At 42.9% G+C, this 17,821-nt stretch overlaps 1 protein-coding gene across 1 annotated transcript in view; it reads right to left on the reverse strand.

Annotated features, from left to right (window-relative positions):
• The window catches only part of LOC115938614 (myosin-IIIb), a 189,608-nt gene that overhangs the window by 82,626 nt on the left and 89,161 nt on the right, over positions 1 to 17,821 (reverse strand). The window contains exon 12 of the mRNA XM_081814216.1: positions 16,149 to 16,245. Within this exon, the coding sequence (XP_081670342.1) occupies positions 16,149 to 16,245 (97 nt within the window). The remainder of the gene's footprint in view (positions 1 to 16,148; positions 16,246 to 17,821) is intronic.

Below are 17,821 nucleotides of genomic sequence, written 5' to 3' on the forward strand. Positions count from 1 at the left end.
TCTTCTTCTGGGATTCCAATTATTCTAATGTTGTTTCGTCTTATGGTATCGCTTATCTCTCGAATTCTGCCCTCGTGATCCAGTAGTTGTTTCCCTCTCTTTTTCTCAGCTTCTTTATTTTCCATCATTTGGTCTTCTATATCACTGATTCTCTCGTCTGCCTCATTTATCCTAGCAGTTAGTGCCCCCGTATTTGATTGCACCTCATTAATAGCCTTTTTGATTTCGACTTGGTTAGATTATTGTTTTTATTTCTCCAGAAAGCGTTTCTCTAATAACTTCCATGCTTTTTTCAAGCGCAGCTAGTATCTTTAAAGTGATGATTCTGAACTCTAGATCCGACATCGTACTAATGTCAGTATTGAGTAGGTCCCTGGCAGTCGGTACTACCTCTTGTTCTTTTTGTTGAGGTGATTTTTTCCGTCTTGTCATTTTGTCTTCCAGAAAGTGGTCGCTTTTCTGTTTAGAGAGTTGTTGCTATTCTTTTCTTCGATCTCCTGTTGAGTTTGTAGGTGTTCAGAATGGTTTGATCCCTATCCAGCTGAATTCCTGAGACCAGACGAAATCCAGGTCCCCTCCATATTTGGGATCTTAATAAATGTTGCTTGGAGCGACTAACATTTAATTCTAGAAAACCTGCCCGAAGTAGATTAAATTAAGCCCAACTCTATCTAGAGACACCCCTTGATCCCTGACCTGTTGACCTTTTATTTACCTTGTATCCATGGACTAATATTAAGATTATATACACTGTGCCACACTCAAGATTCTAATTTGGTGGAAAGATTTCTTAAGATTCTGTATAATTATAAATACAACATATATTACATGTGCTATATAAGGTCCTCAATAGCCTCTCAGACATCATTCATTCTTCCACAAATATTTGAGTACCTTTGTCTCTTGCTGTTATTGGGGATACAGAGGTGACAAGGAAATCTAAGATTCCTATGCTCTTAGTAACCTACATTCTAGTGGGGGAAGCAGACAATGAATGAAAGAAATAAGTAAATATGCTAGCACATTAAACAGAAGTGCCAAAGAAGAAAACTAAAGCAAGAAAGGGGCATAAGAAGTGTTGGAGGCAGCGTCTGCAATTTTAGATTGAATGGCTGCAGTAGATGATATCTGAGTAAAGCCCTTAATAAATAAATAGGAATTGATATTTTTGCATATGTTTTCAAGCAAAAGCTCTTACAGGGTAAAAAACATTACGTGTTACAGTGTGTAGAGGCCAGAGGACTACTGTAAACACTTGGTAAAGGTTTAGCAACACACTTTGTGATATATATTTACGATATACATGTACAAACTCATGACATATTAGTTCCAGAGCACTTGGGCTGGTGCTAAACACACCCACCTAATGGTGTATTTTGAATTCTAAGTATACAACAAATAATTTTTTGGTATAAGTTTTTTCAAATACTTCATGGGGCATACAGTAAAAAAACTGTTTATTTAAATTTGGATTTAAGTGAGTATCCTGCATTTTTACTTGTTAAATATGGCAACTCTAACTTGGGCAAATCAGTAACTCAGATTCTTTATCAGGAAAATATAAATAAAAATTCTTGCCCAACTGGGACAAAAGGATTCCATTTGTGCTTTTAGGCAGAATGAAATGTAAATGTAAGACAACAGGATTTTAAAAGAATTAAGAGATATACATATGGTCAGAATTTAAAAACACACTTAGCAAGGTGTTATATTAGTCTTTATAATTCTGTACTTCTGAGATAAAAGTCCTTGAACTGGGATTTCAGGCTTGACAGACAGGAGAAGGATAATGAGAGGTATCTGGGGTAGCTTCCTTTCTCCAACTTCTGTCTCTCCTTTGGGCGGGGTCACAAGGTGACTTGTGGGTTGAGTTAATTTTGAATTACAGTTTTAACACTTTAAAGACTGAGTCAGGCCAGGGCACAGACTTGTGGAGACAAAGGAAACGTCATACCTTTTTCATGCTGTATGCGGGAAAACTGAGGCCCCGAAAGGCTGATGTGACTTGTCCAAGTTAAGTCAGAGGAAGAGACGAGTCTAACATCCACATCCTTTGCATGATGCTCTCATCACTAGTACACCCCCAAAAGAGAATATTTAACCCAGTTTACCTCTTTGAATTCTGGAAGCTATGCTCAGTTCAGAGAAAGAAACAAGATATTCTGAAATAAAGTGCATGAGGAGCATGGCCTTAAATGATGAGGCCCAAAGACAGATGAGGGAGGGGGCGTGAGGGTAGGGAGGAACAGTTCAGGGGAATTTTTTAAAAATTAGGTGAAAAAGCCTAAACAAGACTGTTGCAGTTAGCAGAGTCACAGTGGAGAGGCTCAAGGACAGACAGCATACAGGGCAATGCTGATGTGAATACACATTTAGGTCTGGATTGAGAAGGAGCGGGATCTAAAGAGACAGTGGCTGATGAATTGCCCAGCCAAAAGGAGGGAAGCAGCACTGACTTGATTTTGTAATTTTAGCTTTTTATTTTGACTTAATTTCACATTTATAGTAAAGATGAAAGAATAACAGAAGGGATTCTGTATATTCCCAAGCAGATTCTCCAAATATTAGCAAAGTACACATTTGCCTTATCCTCTCTCTCCTCTCTCTCTTTCTCTTGGTACATGTATACTGATATCCATACACACAAAAAAATATATGTAATTTTTTTTCTGAACCATTTCAGAGTCAGTTGCACCTGATGTTCCTTTATCCCTAAATACTTCAGTGTGTTCTTCTTAAAAGCAAGGGCACTTTCTCATATGACCATAGTACAGTAACCAAAATCAGGAAATTAACATTAATACATACTATCATCCAATGTATAGAATGTTCAGATTTTGCCAACTGTCCCAATAATGTCTTATTCTATAGAAAAGGAAAATTCTGGACCATACACTGCATTCAGTTGTCATATTTTTCTAGTCTCCTTTCATCTGGAACAGTTCCTCAGTCATCCTTTGTCATTCATTTTGAAGCCTACAGGTCAGTAATTTTGGAAGAGGTCTCTCTGGTTTGTCTGCTATTTCTTCATGATTGGATTCAGGTTATGCACATTTGGCAGGAAATCCACAGGAGCGATGTTGTGTTCTTCTCAGTGCCTCCTATCAGGAGGCACATGCTGTCAATCTGTCCAATTACTGGTGATACTAACTTTCAACACTTGGTTAAAGTGCTGTTTGCCAGATCACCCCCACCGCCCTTTTGTAATTACTAAGTATCTCATGGAGATTTACTCTGTGACTCCGTGAAAAGCTTGTTACTCCTTAAACTTTCACCTACTAGTTTTAGCATCCACTGAAGATTTTTATCTGAAACAATGATTATTTTGGTAGTTGCCAAACAATTATTTTCTGTTTTCATCATTCCTTTTACATTTATTGTTTCACATTTTATTGCAAAGAAAAGCTTACCCTGTTACTTCCTTTCTTCATCCTCTTTTCCCTCCCTCCCTCCCTTCTTTTTTTCTATCAATGTGGATTAATGGATTCTTATTTTATTCAGTAGATTATATTCTTTTATTATCATTTACTTTGATACTGAAATTGTCCTCAATTTGGCACTGGCTTAATTTATTTATTTACTTATTTAATTTGTTTTTTAGAGAGGGAGAGAGGTGGAGAGGATCAGAGAGAGAATCTTAAGCCACAGGGCTCGATCTTACAACCCTGAGATCATGACCTGAGCCTAAAACAAGAGTCAGATGCTTAACCAAATGAGCCACCCAGGCACCCCTGGCACTGGCTTATTTTTAAAGAGTTATGAATCACAGGCTTCAAAATGAATGCCCCAGAAAAGAATGTAGAACACTAAAAATTACACAGAGAAAGATGAATCCTTCAGAAAGAGTGACAATAACTCCCTCTTACCATTTATGAGTGCTTTTCATGTGTCAGGTGAGATGCTGTGCACTTGATATATGTTATCTCATGGGACTTTCTAGACCTGGCGAGGTAGACATTGTACCATTTTGTCTTCCATTTAAAGATGAGGAAATGGAGAAAATAAGTTCATCAAGGTCTTCCCCTTAGTAGCAGCAGGTCTAGTGGACTGTAGATAGCCCCTGCTCTCAAGCACCAGGTAGCCCTACAAAGAAGTGTGGAAATCTTCAGGAAAGGAAATGGTCTTGGGAGCAAGTCTCCACTGTTATTGAGGGTAGCTGGACATTCGTTCCAAGATTTATAAAGTCATCTGCACTTCTTGCATTTTTACAAGTGGGGCATTTGGAAACTGTCTACAAGTCTGTCATCAGTCTAGGAACTTCCCTAACCTGCACTGTGGCAATCGTCCAACCCTGCCTATAATCCAGTGAGGAAAGCAAAAAGAAAGAGTTCGTTTGTGCCAGTGTCAACTGACACTGATCCAGAAAAACATGAGTTGGCCAAGTCAGCCAGGCAAGCATTCCCCTGGGTCAAGACAAGTGAAAGCCAAATTCAGGAAGAGAGGAGAAAACTAAGGGAACAGCAGGGCAGGGATTCTTAAGAAAGCTGGTGTCTATTCAAGTCTTTAGATCCCAGGTGAAGACAGGGCTGTAGCGTTGCCCTCCTGGCAGGCTAGCATACCAGATCCTTCTTCCTGCAACAATACCACCCCCTCTGCTGCCACCACAGCACCACTTTTAATATCAAATTCCCGATCCTATGAGAACGCACTTAGGTGAAAGAAGTATGTGGCATGTGAGTGAAACGAATGGAGACAAGTGCCCTGCCTGACAGGGAAAAGCACAGTTGGATCTGAGAATAATATCCTTATACTTCCAGGAGGAACAAACTAAAAATAAAAGACAACAAGGTGCTTCCTGCCAGTCAGTAAATCTAATAAGCAAAGGAGATGCCTCAACCTGGCGCTGGGTAGTTAACCGTCAGCCTGCCTCCCTCCACCCGGGAGCAGCCATGTGGTTCTCAGAGCTAACAGCTGCCAAGCAGAACCCTTCAGATTAACCTATAGGTGGTGTTGAACCACTTCCCATTAAGATATTTGCAAAGCAAACAAAAATGATAGCCCCACTCTGAGTGCTGGGAGCCAGCCAGGAGCCCTGGCTGTTCTTGTTGACACAAAGAGCTCTCCGGGGAAGGTCTGGGCCAGAGCAAGGAAGCCCATTCCTGCCTGCGTCCCCAGGCTGTGTTGATTTTAGGCCATTAGAATCTTGGTAACAGGGTCTGTTTATTATCTGATTTCCCAATCACAGCGGTCGCTAGGGCCCTGTTTTACCAAAGCTCTCTATTCCTGTCTTCCTGACCTATGCCATTCAGATGAAAAGAAGAAAATTCAACCCTCCTCCTGTTTTGTCTACTCATCAAGGAGACAAGTCTGAGAAGTCACTGAGATACACACAGAAAAAGTGTGGCATTACTACTGTCAATAGCTTCTGTGGCAAACACTGCTTAGGTTCCTTCCTAGGTTACAGTGACTGGGGCAATGCTAATGGGAAATGTGCTGGAATATTTGTGCCCTACAGGTAGGAGCCAACTGCCACTGAATTCACAAAACATACTTGGAGCAGAAACACTAATATTTTTTCCTCTTAACCCAGAGAAGAAAATGAAATAAAGTTAATAACATTGTGGAAATGTACAAAGTTAATCCGCCTTCAACCTCAGCATTATAATCTAGGTTTCCTTAAGTGTTGATGATAAAACACTTTTATGTAGAATTCATTTTTACACAAATCTTGTTTCCTGCAATACTTGAGCAAGTTTTCTTTTCTCAAGTTTTTTTTTTTTCTTTCTTTCAAAATAGGCTCAATATGAAAAGGTATTTTTGTCAAAAACTCATTCTGAGCCTGAATATCACAAGGGTATGGGTGAGGATCCCAGCAAAGTAGGTATCAGAGATATATGGAATTTCTAGAAATTCCTACACTCACAAAATGGGTAATGTAGGTGGGAACAAGGGGTAATGAAATGGTCAGAAGAATTTGCCAGATTTTGTCATTACTTGAAATTGTCCTTTAGATGAGAAACCAGAACTTTTGAGGTGTAGGTATCAACTGTATAAGGAGAGAGATAGAGATGTTGAGAAAGAGAGAAGGAAAGAAGGAAAAAAAGAGAGCTAAAGAAAGATGGAGATTTCTTTAAAAAAGTAGAGGCATCATCATTCCAAAAAGTTGATTTTTTTAAAGAAAGGAGAGCTATTTGACATTTAAAGTACAAAGTTAAAGAGTAATGTTTTAGAATCCTGAACACATCATTCAGTTTTAGATGATATTTATCCAAATAAAATTAAATGTCACTGGACCAAAGTTCTCTGTAAATGTTCAAGTTTTCCAGAGAGAAAGTGAATCCAACTTTGCAGGTCAACTCTTCAGAGTCATGCCATCATTTGCTGACAGCATCCTTTGCTGATGGCAAATGTATTCATGTCCTCAGGTCATCACATTAAAGGCCTTGGTGGGGTGGTGTCGTAACTTCAGCTATATGTAAGATATGTTGAGCATACCAGAAATTGGTTTTCATGCCAAACTGTCCAAATCATTTCTGAAGATGCTTCATGTTTGTCTGAGACACCAGGCACAAAACATTGCCTTGAAGTGTGGATCTCATGTGTTGGGGGGTGGTCAGAGAACCCAAGTCAAAAATGTGTTCTAAGATTATTTCTGCTTAAGTTCACTACGTCTGGTTCCTAGCAACCAACCCTAATTTTTTTTTTAAAGATTTTTAAAATTCATTTATTTGAGAGAGAGAGATAGCTAGAGAGAGCACGAGTGGGTGGTGGGCAGGGAGGAGAGGGAGAAGCAGGCTCCTGCTGAGCAGGGAGCCTGACACGGGGCTCAATCCTAGGACCCTGGGATCATGACCTGAGCTGAAGGCAGACACTTAACCGACTGAGTCACCCAACCGCCCCTGAACCAACCCTAAATTAAGATATTAACCACAGACACTTACCTGCCACTAATTGAGCTTCATAAAGAAAAGACATAATTAAGCATCTTCCAAACCTGGGTCTTATTTTTCAGTTAGGCAGTTAGATCCATCATAGAAAAATGAGACAATGTTAACATTTCCCTTCACTTATTTTGTTAGCTCTGCTAGGTTTCTGAGAAAACCAGATTCCTAATTTATCAAAAATTAATTATTATATTCAAGTCAAACTCAACATAAATAAGAAGCATTTCTTGAGGTCAAACTAATTAAATTTACCTTTGGATCTGACAGAAATAAAGAAGATAGTAGGAAGGGAAAAATGAAGGGGGGGAAGTCAGAGGGGGAGACGAACCATGAGAGACTATGGACTCTGAGAAACAAACTGAGGGCTCTAGAGGGGAGGGGGGTGGGGGGATGGGTTAGCCTGGTGATGGGTATTAAAGAGGGCACGTTCTGCATGGAGCACTGGGTGTTATACGCAATGAATCATGGAACACTACATCAAAAACTAATGATGTAATGTGTGGTGATTAACATGACATAATAAAATAAAATAAAAAAAAAGAAATAAAAATTTAAAAAGCACATATTCAATCACCCATTCATCAATTACCTTTATGCTTATGATGGCCCATGATTCTACATCCAGATTTAGTTGAATCATTCAGAAGTGAGTGACAGTTTCAACCCTGGAGTTTACTATCTCATGGAGAATATAGTAATAACAGTTAACGTTTTTGCGCATTTACTACAGGCTGGGTAGTCTTCTACACATTCCCTATAGTTTATTCTCACAACAGCCATAGGAGGAAGGTACCATTATTAGACATATGCTTTAACTTGCCAAGGTCATCGAGCTAGCTGGACACAGACCTGAGCCTAGACAGAAGCAATCTGGCTCCAGAGTCTGAAGCCTAAATTGCTTCCTCTGCCGGCATGGTGCCTCTGCACACACTGGACAGGAATCAGACTCAGATGCTGGGGGAGCCAGGCCATGAGTAGGTATCAATGAAAGACAGATTCTACACGGTTCCAGCAGACTGCTGCTTAGATAGTCCAATTTTTCAAAAGCCATCAGAAATCTGAATTGTTCCATGAAATCTATTTTTATATGTTGGAAACTAATTAAGAATTTCAAAAACATTGTGCAGGCCAAACAAAATATGTCTGCAGACCATATTCTACCCAATGACTGTATGTGTACATCTTTCAGCTTACAGAATACGGTCCAAAATATTTTGCGCATCTTTTAAGCCTCCCACATCTTGGCTCCCATCTGCCTTCTTGCCTGTTAGAGTATTCTCTGCATCACGCCACCCCCACCGCTGCTCCCTCAGCCTTCGTCCCACTGGACACCTCACCTTCCCAGAGTGCCCCCTGAGCATCCTGCCTCTGGACCATGGCTCACTCTTTCTCCTGCCCGGGATGCTCTTCTAGCTTTAGTCTGCTTCAAGGCCCTGCAGGTAGGGCCACATGCGTGATAGCTTGAAGGTTGGGTAAAATATCAACAGGTGAAGAAGGAACTGGCAAGGAAATTCTATTCAGAAGGAACAGCATGAACAGATATACAGAAACAGGAAACAAAAGACATATTGAAAACCACCAAACAGCTCCAAAGATTTTAAAAAGAGGCCTCCAGTCTCTGGAATCTGGTCCTATAAAGAGAACTTGGACTGCTGACATTCTTGACATCCACAATCCTTCTAAAAGGCTTCTTTGCATAAGGATCACTGATGATTTAAGGTTTGTTGAAATAGTTCAGATAAATATTTATGTACAGCCATAGGCAAATCCACAAGGAAAAATATAACTCAAAACAGATTTTTTCCCTGCAGCTCCTTTCAGCTGGTGATAAGGTTTCTGGCTTCAAAAAGGTTTTGAAAATAAATGTGACCAATTAATATTTTAAAAATCAAGAAACTCTAAGAAGGCCCTAATAATTGAGTAAGTTCTGAAAGTTATCATTTGAGGGTATGCCCCTGGAATCCTGGCCATACCGGCAAGGGTGAATCAGGCCCAAAGTCAACCTCAGATTTATCCCTGAGATAACAGCCAGGACCCCAGAAAATAAAATTGGGCTCTCAAGTTAAAGCAGAGAGTGAGCATTGTTCAAAGTTTCTAAAGTGCTGGAATCCTCAATGCTTATTTCAATCTAAAGTCCTAGAGCAAAGCCAGAGGGATTTTGACCCTTCATATCAGGTTAGCTTTATAGTGACCTTTTGTTTTTTTAAATTTTTTAAAAGATTTTATTTATTTATTTGAGAGAGAGACTGAGAGAGCACAAGCAGGGGGAGTGGCAGAGGGAGAAGCAGGTTCCCCACTGAGCAGGGAGCCCAACACGGGCTTGATCCCAGGACCCAGGGATCATGACTTGTGCCAAAGGCAGACACTTAACCGACTGAGCCACCCAGGCGCCCTCCACAATTATTTCTAAAAAATATATTAAAAGTCATGCATTGGACTTTATACATATTTTTAAAGATTTTATTTATTTATTTGACAGAGAGAGAGAGATCACAAGTAGGCAGAGCAGCAGAGGGAGAAGGAGAAGCAGGCGCCCTGCTTAGCAGAGAGCCTGATGTGAGACGCAGTCCCAGGACCCTGGGATCATGACCTGAGCTGAAGGCAGACGCTTAACCGACTGAGCCACCCAGGCGCCCCTACAGTAACCTTTTAAATACTACTATTACTACCACTATTGCTACCACTTCTGTCACCACAAGTGATAGCAGCTGGTCTTCATCCCTTGAGCATTTATTATGCGTCTAGAACTACGCTAGTTCCCTTGCATAGATCATCTCTAATCCTCACACGCATTACCGTTTTGCAGCCAAGCATACTGAAGTTCAGAAAGATGAAGGAATTTGCCCAAGGCTCATAGTTTATAAGGAGTTGAACTAAGGTTTAAACCCAGGACTGTCACCAAGGCCCATCTGCTTTCCACCCAAATGAGATAACACACAGAGTATCTTGCACATCCTCAGCGCTTCATCAAAGAAGGCCACCACCTCCACCACTCCTCCCACCCCTGCTGCCTACCTCTTTCAGGGTCCACATGAGGTCCTCTACTGCTTTAGTGCATTGACTTGGCCACAGCGGTAGAAAGTTCACTGGAGGGCACTAGCCTCCTGAAGGGGTGAAATGGAAGTAGAAGGAAAACTGAGCATGGGGACTGAAGGGTGGGAGAGGAAAAGCCCTCTGATATGTAAGAAAAGTTTTGTTTTATCTTCTTCGCGGTGCCACATATTTCTGCAATGACCCCCCCCCCCACGCAGAGCGTTTGTCAAGATATGTGGCAATCTGTACTTTCACAGCGCACATGAAAATCTGGCCCACAGTCGGCCCTGACTGGGAGGCTGTTTCTCTGGCTCATCGATTCTGAGGTCAGCCCAACTGGCTCCAAGCCCCAGAGCTGCAAGGATGACACACGGGAGAAATATGTGCTCGTTTTCCCCTCTCTCGAGGTGCCAGCTCTCCTCGAGCCGCCTGAGTTGTGAAGATTCCCATCTCTCTGAGTCTGAATCCTCACTCAAGTGGCCCACACGAAGCAGCTTCTCCGGAGGTGTGTTACAAGCTGCCGGGTAAAAACATGTGCACCAGCATTATCAATCTCTTGCCTCCCTTACAGGGGCTGCTTTTCATACAACAACAGGCTGGCTGGGCTAAAGAATGTCAAATAAAAGCCTTGCGAGAGCTCTGCCATATGCAGGCCAAATTAAATTAAGGAGCATAATCCTCACTATTGTACTTATCAGCATTAGAATAGAGGATTACCATCATGGGAACAAAGCCCCATGACATAAAAGACTATTTCCTTTCTGTCATTCACTGTACACAGTTACAGGCTCATGGAGGAAGAGGGGCGGAGGAGTGCCACCCCAACCACTCATTTCTACTTTCAACCTGGAGTTGCCTTCTCCTTAGCCAAGTTAGCTCCCAACCCACGGTACACAGATGGGAGCATCTTCTCCACGAGGCTTTATCCCAAGACGTCGGTGCTGGAATTTTTCCCACCAATCACAGAATGACAGTTTTATGCCAATCAGGGTTTATTCCTTAGCTCGTTGTGATTTACGATTTGTTACAATGACAGTTATAAAGAACACAGAGCAGAAAAAAGCCATGGGCTAAGCATTTGGAGCCTGGAACCTAGACTGGGAGCAGAATGTAACAGTATCTCAAAAGTTTCAGCTCTGGAGTCAGAAGACCTGCATCCAAATCCTGACTGTCACTTTACTAAGCCACACTGGCAAATCACTTGTAATATCTTTTTTTTTAAGCTTCCACAAAGGCAATTTATTAACAGAAAACAATAATTTGAGGAATCCTGTCCACAAACAGCAACCATGGCAACCCCCCTTCCCGCAGGTACTGTGGGGGTGGGGGTGAGGGTGACATCCTCAATCCACCTGATCTTCACTCCTGAGCAGGCAAGGGCTCTGAGGGCTGACTGGGCCCTGGGCCCGGGGGTTTGGGTTCTGTTTCCTTCTGTGACCTGGAGTTTGATGAGATGCTCAGTGACTTGCCCCTCTGGGCTACATCCTGGGCAGCTAACATGGCAGCATAGGGAGAGGATTCATCTGGGTCAGCCTTCACCTTCAGCCCACCAGCCACATGGTGGATGGTGTCCTTGCCAGAAAGACTGGTGACATGGACGGAAGTGTCACTGAAGGATGCAAAGATGTGGCAGACACCACACACATTTTGTCCTTTGGCTACCTGAGATCCAAGTCTGATGACCTGTTTTTCCTTCTGCTTGGAGGTGCCATTTCTGCACGTCTTCTCCAGACTCCACCACCAGAAAGCGAATTACTTGTAATATCTTAATGTCAGAAATTATACAATGTGTACCTCTTTCAACAGGTAGTTATATAAGGATTAAACAAGGTAACACATGTAGAACACTTAGTACAGTGCCCAGGAATTTGTTAATAAGTGTCAAATGTTAGTTGTTTTTATTGTTGGAGAGAGAAGTGCTGATTTCAAACCCAGACCTGCCATTTATTTTCTGTGTGACACTGGGTGACCCTCCCGATTAGCTGATTAGGGGCAGGAGTAGGTAAATCTGATATGTCCAACTCAGCACTTGTCTCTAGACCAGCATGTGGGACCTACTTATCTTAGCCTTCCCGGATTTAGTTTACTTATCAGTAACATGGAGTCAGTAACCACCCAAAAAGGCTAGAATGAGAATCATGTGAGATCATTGTGGGAAAAGACCTGGACTCACAACAAATGTTGAGTGAAACTGAATGATTATGTTGTTCTTATTCTCAGCAATATATCTTGTCATGTTTGGGTCTTCCTTATGAACTCTTCCCTCTGATTTTACCTTCCCTTTATCTTTCCCTGGTACCTATCTGCTCCCATCACTACCCCTTCAGGACTCTTCGGGCACGTTGTGTTGGTTGGTTCTCCAACCCCTTTTTTCTTTGCCTACTCTCTCCTGCAAAGCTGCAAATGCCCATGCTTGCATTCCCAGCTTTCTCTGTTGCTCCCGGGCAGAGCCACCTCTGCAAATTGGCAATTACTCGCCAGTGAGATGCAAGGGGTGTCCTAGGGACTTCTGGGAAACAGAGAGAGTCCCAAGGAGAGCCCCCTTCCCATCCATCTCTTCCTGCCTGCTTTGGACATTGCCATGTGAGGAAATGATGCTTGGTGCTGCGTTAGCCACCGTGTGACCGCAAGTGGGGGCACTGCTGATGCACGGAAAGTGGCAGAGAGATGAAGAGGACCCACGTCCTTTTTGACATCTCTGAGCAAATGAACCAGCACTGGAATTTCTGTGTCCAGACCTCTATCCTGAGGGATTCATAAACATATTAGTTGAAGGGTCTGTTAATTACTGCTAAGAGCATCATCATTGGCATGACTTAGCTTTCTTCTTAGTCTGCCATCTCTTACCCTGGCATTCCCCCCCTCCTTGGTTTCCTTCCTGTCAACCCCTGGGTTGATCCACAGGGCACTGAGGTGATCATCAAGCACAGAGGGCAAAATGAGACCCCTAGCTCCCTGGGGCAGGCATGTCCTATCCGATGAATTATTCTCGATCCTATTGTTGCTGTCACCACCCAAAGACTGAGCAGGAAGAACATTTCTTTCATAAAAATCTGAGCCTTACGAGGCGCGTTGGAAGTCAGCTCAATAAACTTATGGAGTACCTATTGCACATACTGGAAACAGGGAGAAGTAAGACGCAGCCCTCACCTTTGAGAAGCTGACCTGCTCACATATAGTCAACCACAACACCAGGCAATACGTGAAAAACTGCAGAGAATGATAAACCAAAGTGTGGTTTGTTTATCACCAGGACACTGTCTGTGAGCTGTTACTTCTCACAATGTCATAAGGAGCTTGTGCCAGAATGTAAATCAATTCATCACCAAGTACATTGTTCAGCTGAGCTGGTATTTTTTTCACAGCAAACTTTCTTGATGCAGAAAGCAGTGGGTTGATTTACATTCTGATGTAAGTTCATTATCTCGTCGTGAACCAGGATTTTTAGTGGTTCTGTTAAAATGGACTACAAAGGTTCAAGGAGCATTGAAGAGAATTGAGGTCTTAATGGAGTAAAGGGATACATCAATGTATCTTGATGAGATAGCTAAGAGCTGAACAGAAAGGCATGAGCAGAGAGAATAGAGGTAGATGTGTTGGTAAAACAGTAAGTCTGACCACACAGGGTGCATTTAGGGACATGCTGGAGGTGATCTGGAAGACAAAGTCCAGCAAGACAGAAAGAGGCTTGATATGGCACACTGAGCTGTCTGAACCTCTTTTGGTCTAAAATGGGAAGCCATTAAAGTTCTTTGAAAAGTCAGAATATGCTTTAGGACAATTGATCAGGTGTCAGAAATAAAAGCTGGTCTATAAAGAAGAGAAACAGGAGAGAGAGAAGGAGATAATGACAGGCCTGGACCAGGGAAGGACGCTAAAAAAATGACTGGAGGTGGGGTTACGTGAGAGGTAGGGATCAAAAATGACTGCCGGAGATAAAAACTGACTGCCAGGTTTCAAGGCTAGGTCACCAGAGAATGTTTGTACAACTCACCACAGTAGGAGGGTCAGGCACAAAAGTTACTTTGCTGGGGACTTTTCTGCTGAGGCCCTGCTGTGTAAATCAGAAATACATGGCCAGGAAGGTTAGGTGTGGGAGTGAAGGGTTCAGAACACAGACCTGAGAACCATGCTCACTGAGCTGAGAGTTGATATCAGAATATACCAGGGAGAGAGGATATCACCCAGGTGAGGAGTAGAGAAGAAAGTCAAAGACCTGGAGAACTACCTCATTTCGATGGTGGGTGGATGAGGAGGATGGAGCCAGAGAAGACAGGACCAAGGATATCTTAGAGGAAGAGCCTGAAGCCTGCAGGTCCACAAACACCAAGGAAGAGGGCAACCTGAGGCCAGCACGGCCCATGGAACAGATGCTGCAGAGTCTGATGAAGATGAGGTTCTAGCAACTGGGAGCTGAACTTCCCAAGAGCAGTTGTAGAGACACGGGGAGGGCACAGATCAGATTTCAGGATCAAGGAGGGAGGGGTAGGTGAGGGAATGAGGCAACTGACCCGGATGTCAGTCTGAGATAGTCTGATAGTAAAAGTAAGAGGGAAGTCAGGGCCAAGAGTAGCCTTTTTTGTAGAAAGGGGAAAGGTATAAGCAAAAGGGAAAGAGACAGCAGAGAGAGAAAGCTGTGAAAGCAAGTGTGGGCTAACTGATGGGGATAGGGCCTGGAGGATAGGACCTCGAATGAAGGCGTTAGTTAGCCTGTGCAAGGAAAAGACCTGTAGTCTTTTGAGACGAGAGCAAAGGAAGAAAGAACAGCTGGAGAGAAAGAGATTCTGAGATGCAGGGAAGTGAAGTTGAAGTTGCTCACAGCACTGCCCTGATACTGTGTAAAGTCAGCCACCAGCTGAGGTTGAGGGGAGACAGGCTTGGGCTGGAGCCAGAGCCATTTCCCAAACTGGTTCACTGACTTATCCAAGGTCAAACAGCTGGAAAATGTCGGCACTAGGACCAGAACCCAAGTCTTCCACCTGCCAAGTTCAAGGGTCTTCCTGCTGCATCAGAAATTCTAAACTTTGTCATTCTAGTATGAGGTGATAGGCCTATAATATTTCCTCAAGTACCCTTGGATGAGCTGTTCTGTTGGGAAAGTAGTGTACTTTATAAGCAGCCCAACAACAATTTGAGACCACTAGAGAAGTACTGATAATGTAATTTGTCAAGTCTCAAAAATATTAATAAGAAATCTCAAAAAATTAAGAAATATTTTTAAAAATTACAAATCAAAACCACTTCTTTTTCCAAGGGAAAAGATGCAAAGAAGCTTCTAATGATCTGCTTCTTTCTCCAAATCCCGGAGTAAACTTTTAATGAAAAAGTCCCTACAACTGATTTAGAGGAGAATATGAAAAGTAAGCTTCATTCTAGTTAGACCATCCCTTTGCCATGGTCCACTCCTTCCTGTAGTTGTGTCATCTTCTTGGTGACATGTATGACAGGGCCTGAAAACCTCTTCTGGGAGAAGGTAGGTTATGGAGATGCCCCTGAAGAATTGGAAGTCTAGGAGTTCCTTGAGTCTCCAGTGCTTGATGTCATGGGCTGGCCTGGCCTGACTTAAGGTGACCTGAGCCTACATTTAGCCAGGGGCATTGTCCTCTGCAGACCTGAGCAGCTCCTGTGTACACTGAAGATGCTGCATGGTGGCCCTGGGCCTTAATGCTCTACTTATTTTGAGTTATATTTAACTAGAAGGTGTGGGTAAACAGGAAATGATACTCCCTTTTTGCTTTATCTTAAACACAAGGTTTTTCTACCTTGGAACATTTTGGGCTGGACAATTCTTGGTTGTGAGGGGGCTGTGCTGTGCATGGTAGGATGTTTAGCAGTATCCCTGACCTCTACCCACTAGATGACATTAACACAACTCCTCCCCTAAAGGTGTGACAACCAAAATATCTCCAGACATTGCCAAATGTCCCAGAGGGAAGAGGAGCAAAACTACCCCCAGCTGAGAAAAACTGCTTTACCTTAATGAGACCAAGTACTTGTTTTACCATGAAGAGAACCCAAAAAGCAGGGTTGTGTTCAGGTTGCCCTACAGAATAAAGACTTTTGCCCACAGAGTAATGACCTTTGACCTGGGAGAATCTGATAAAAAACACTTTTTGCCTCTACTATCTCCAACTCACCAATATAAAACACTGTTAGGAATACTTCTGTTTCACTGTCCATTGGAACAGAGCACCCGAGTTTAAGACTGGGAACATTATGGATAAGACTCACCGATTTTTCTCAGTGACAGCAGAAGAGTTGCTTGAAGTCTCTGCATGGCCACTGTTGAATTCTGTTTGTGGACTGCTTTTATGATCTATTAGAGCCCCTCAGAATGGAGAGAAAACAAACAAAAAACTTAGAGATCTATGGCTAAGTTCAGAGGCAGGGTTAGGTTTTAGCCCCCATCCACACTCCACAGCACCTCTCTCCCCGCCCTCATGCTGTTGTGCAGCCTTTGTCTACGACATGCTATCAAGACTGACCTGTTCTGGGATCCCAGCCAGCAAATTGGGTAAAATAATTCACAGTTATGGGGAAACAAGCTACCTTTCTCCAACAATAGATAGAGATAGTGGACAGAGATTCGAGGCCCCCAGGAGAGGTCGACTGCCATGGTGGTGTGCAGGAGTTGGAATGGCAGTGGGCTAGACAGCAGACCAGCTTCCAGTCCCAGCTGGACAGGGCAGGGCTGCCTGCTGATGCAGAATGTACATCAGGGAATGGATTGTCCTGATGTGGGTAGGACAAACTGTAACTAGGGAAACATTCTTGGACTAACCCATTTCTACACTGTGAACGAGGACGGTTTACTGCTTTTCAAGAGTGGGAGTAACAAATACAATTCCTCCTTTCTGTGACCATGGCTGCCCAGCCATAACTAATCAATCATGCCCCTGTTTTCCACTAAATCTTAATTCAGGTTCAAGTTCCTTTTTTTTTTTTTTTAGATTTATTTATTTATTTGAGAGAGCACGAGCTTACTTGAGTGGGGGGAGAGGCAGAGGGAGAGAGAGAGAATCCCAAGCAGACTCCGTACTGAGTGCAGAGCCCATGGGAGAGGGTGGGCTTGACGTGATCTCACAATCCATGAGATCATGACTTGAGCCGAAATCCTGAATCAGATGCTCAACCAACTGAGCCACCTAGGCTCTCCAGCTTCAAGTTCCTTTTTTTTTTTTTTTTTAAGATTTTATTTATTTATTGACAGAGAGAGACACAGCTAGAGAGGGAACACAAGCAGGGGGAGTAGGAGAGGGAGAAGCAGGCTCCTCACTGAGCAGAGAGCCTGATGTGGGGCTTGATCCCAGCACGCTGGGATCATGACCTGAGCCGAAGGCAGATGCTCAACGACTGAGCCACCCAGGTGCCCCCCTCAAGTTCCTTCTTAACATGCTTTACATCAGTGGTTCCCATGGTGCAGGTGCCACGTGATCATGACTCCATGATGACAACACATGAAGCATCAACCTCACTTAGAAGCTTGTTAGAAAGTTGGGCCCCCCCCAAGACCTAGTGAATCAGAACGTCCAGTGGCGGGAGCTGGCAATCTGTGTTTTTAACAGATTGGTGATCTGGATCCATGCTGAAGTTTGACAGACACTGTTCCAGATCAGTGATCCTTAATCCCAGCGGTATATTCAAATCACATGGGAAGATTTTAAATATGCCTAAGCCCAGCCCCTAGAGATTCTGAAATTGACCTGGGGTAAGATTGGCATTAATTATAGGAAGCTCTCTGGATAATATTAATGTATGGCCAGGGCTGAGAATTAAAGTTTCACACAGTCACTACTAATCAATTAGGATAGGGGAGAGACTGCACCTATTTGCTGTCCTTATTTCAGGTCATCTAAAAGCATCCAAACCAAAATATAAACAGTGAAGATAATCTGTAAACTTGG

Source organism: Leptonychotes weddellii, chromosome 3, assembly GCF_054177405.1.
Source record: "Leptonychotes weddellii isolate Sample4059 chromosome 3, ASM5417740v2, whole genome shotgun sequence".
Taxonomy (NCBI): Eukaryota; Metazoa; Chordata; class Mammalia; order Carnivora; family Phocidae; genus Leptonychotes; species Leptonychotes weddellii.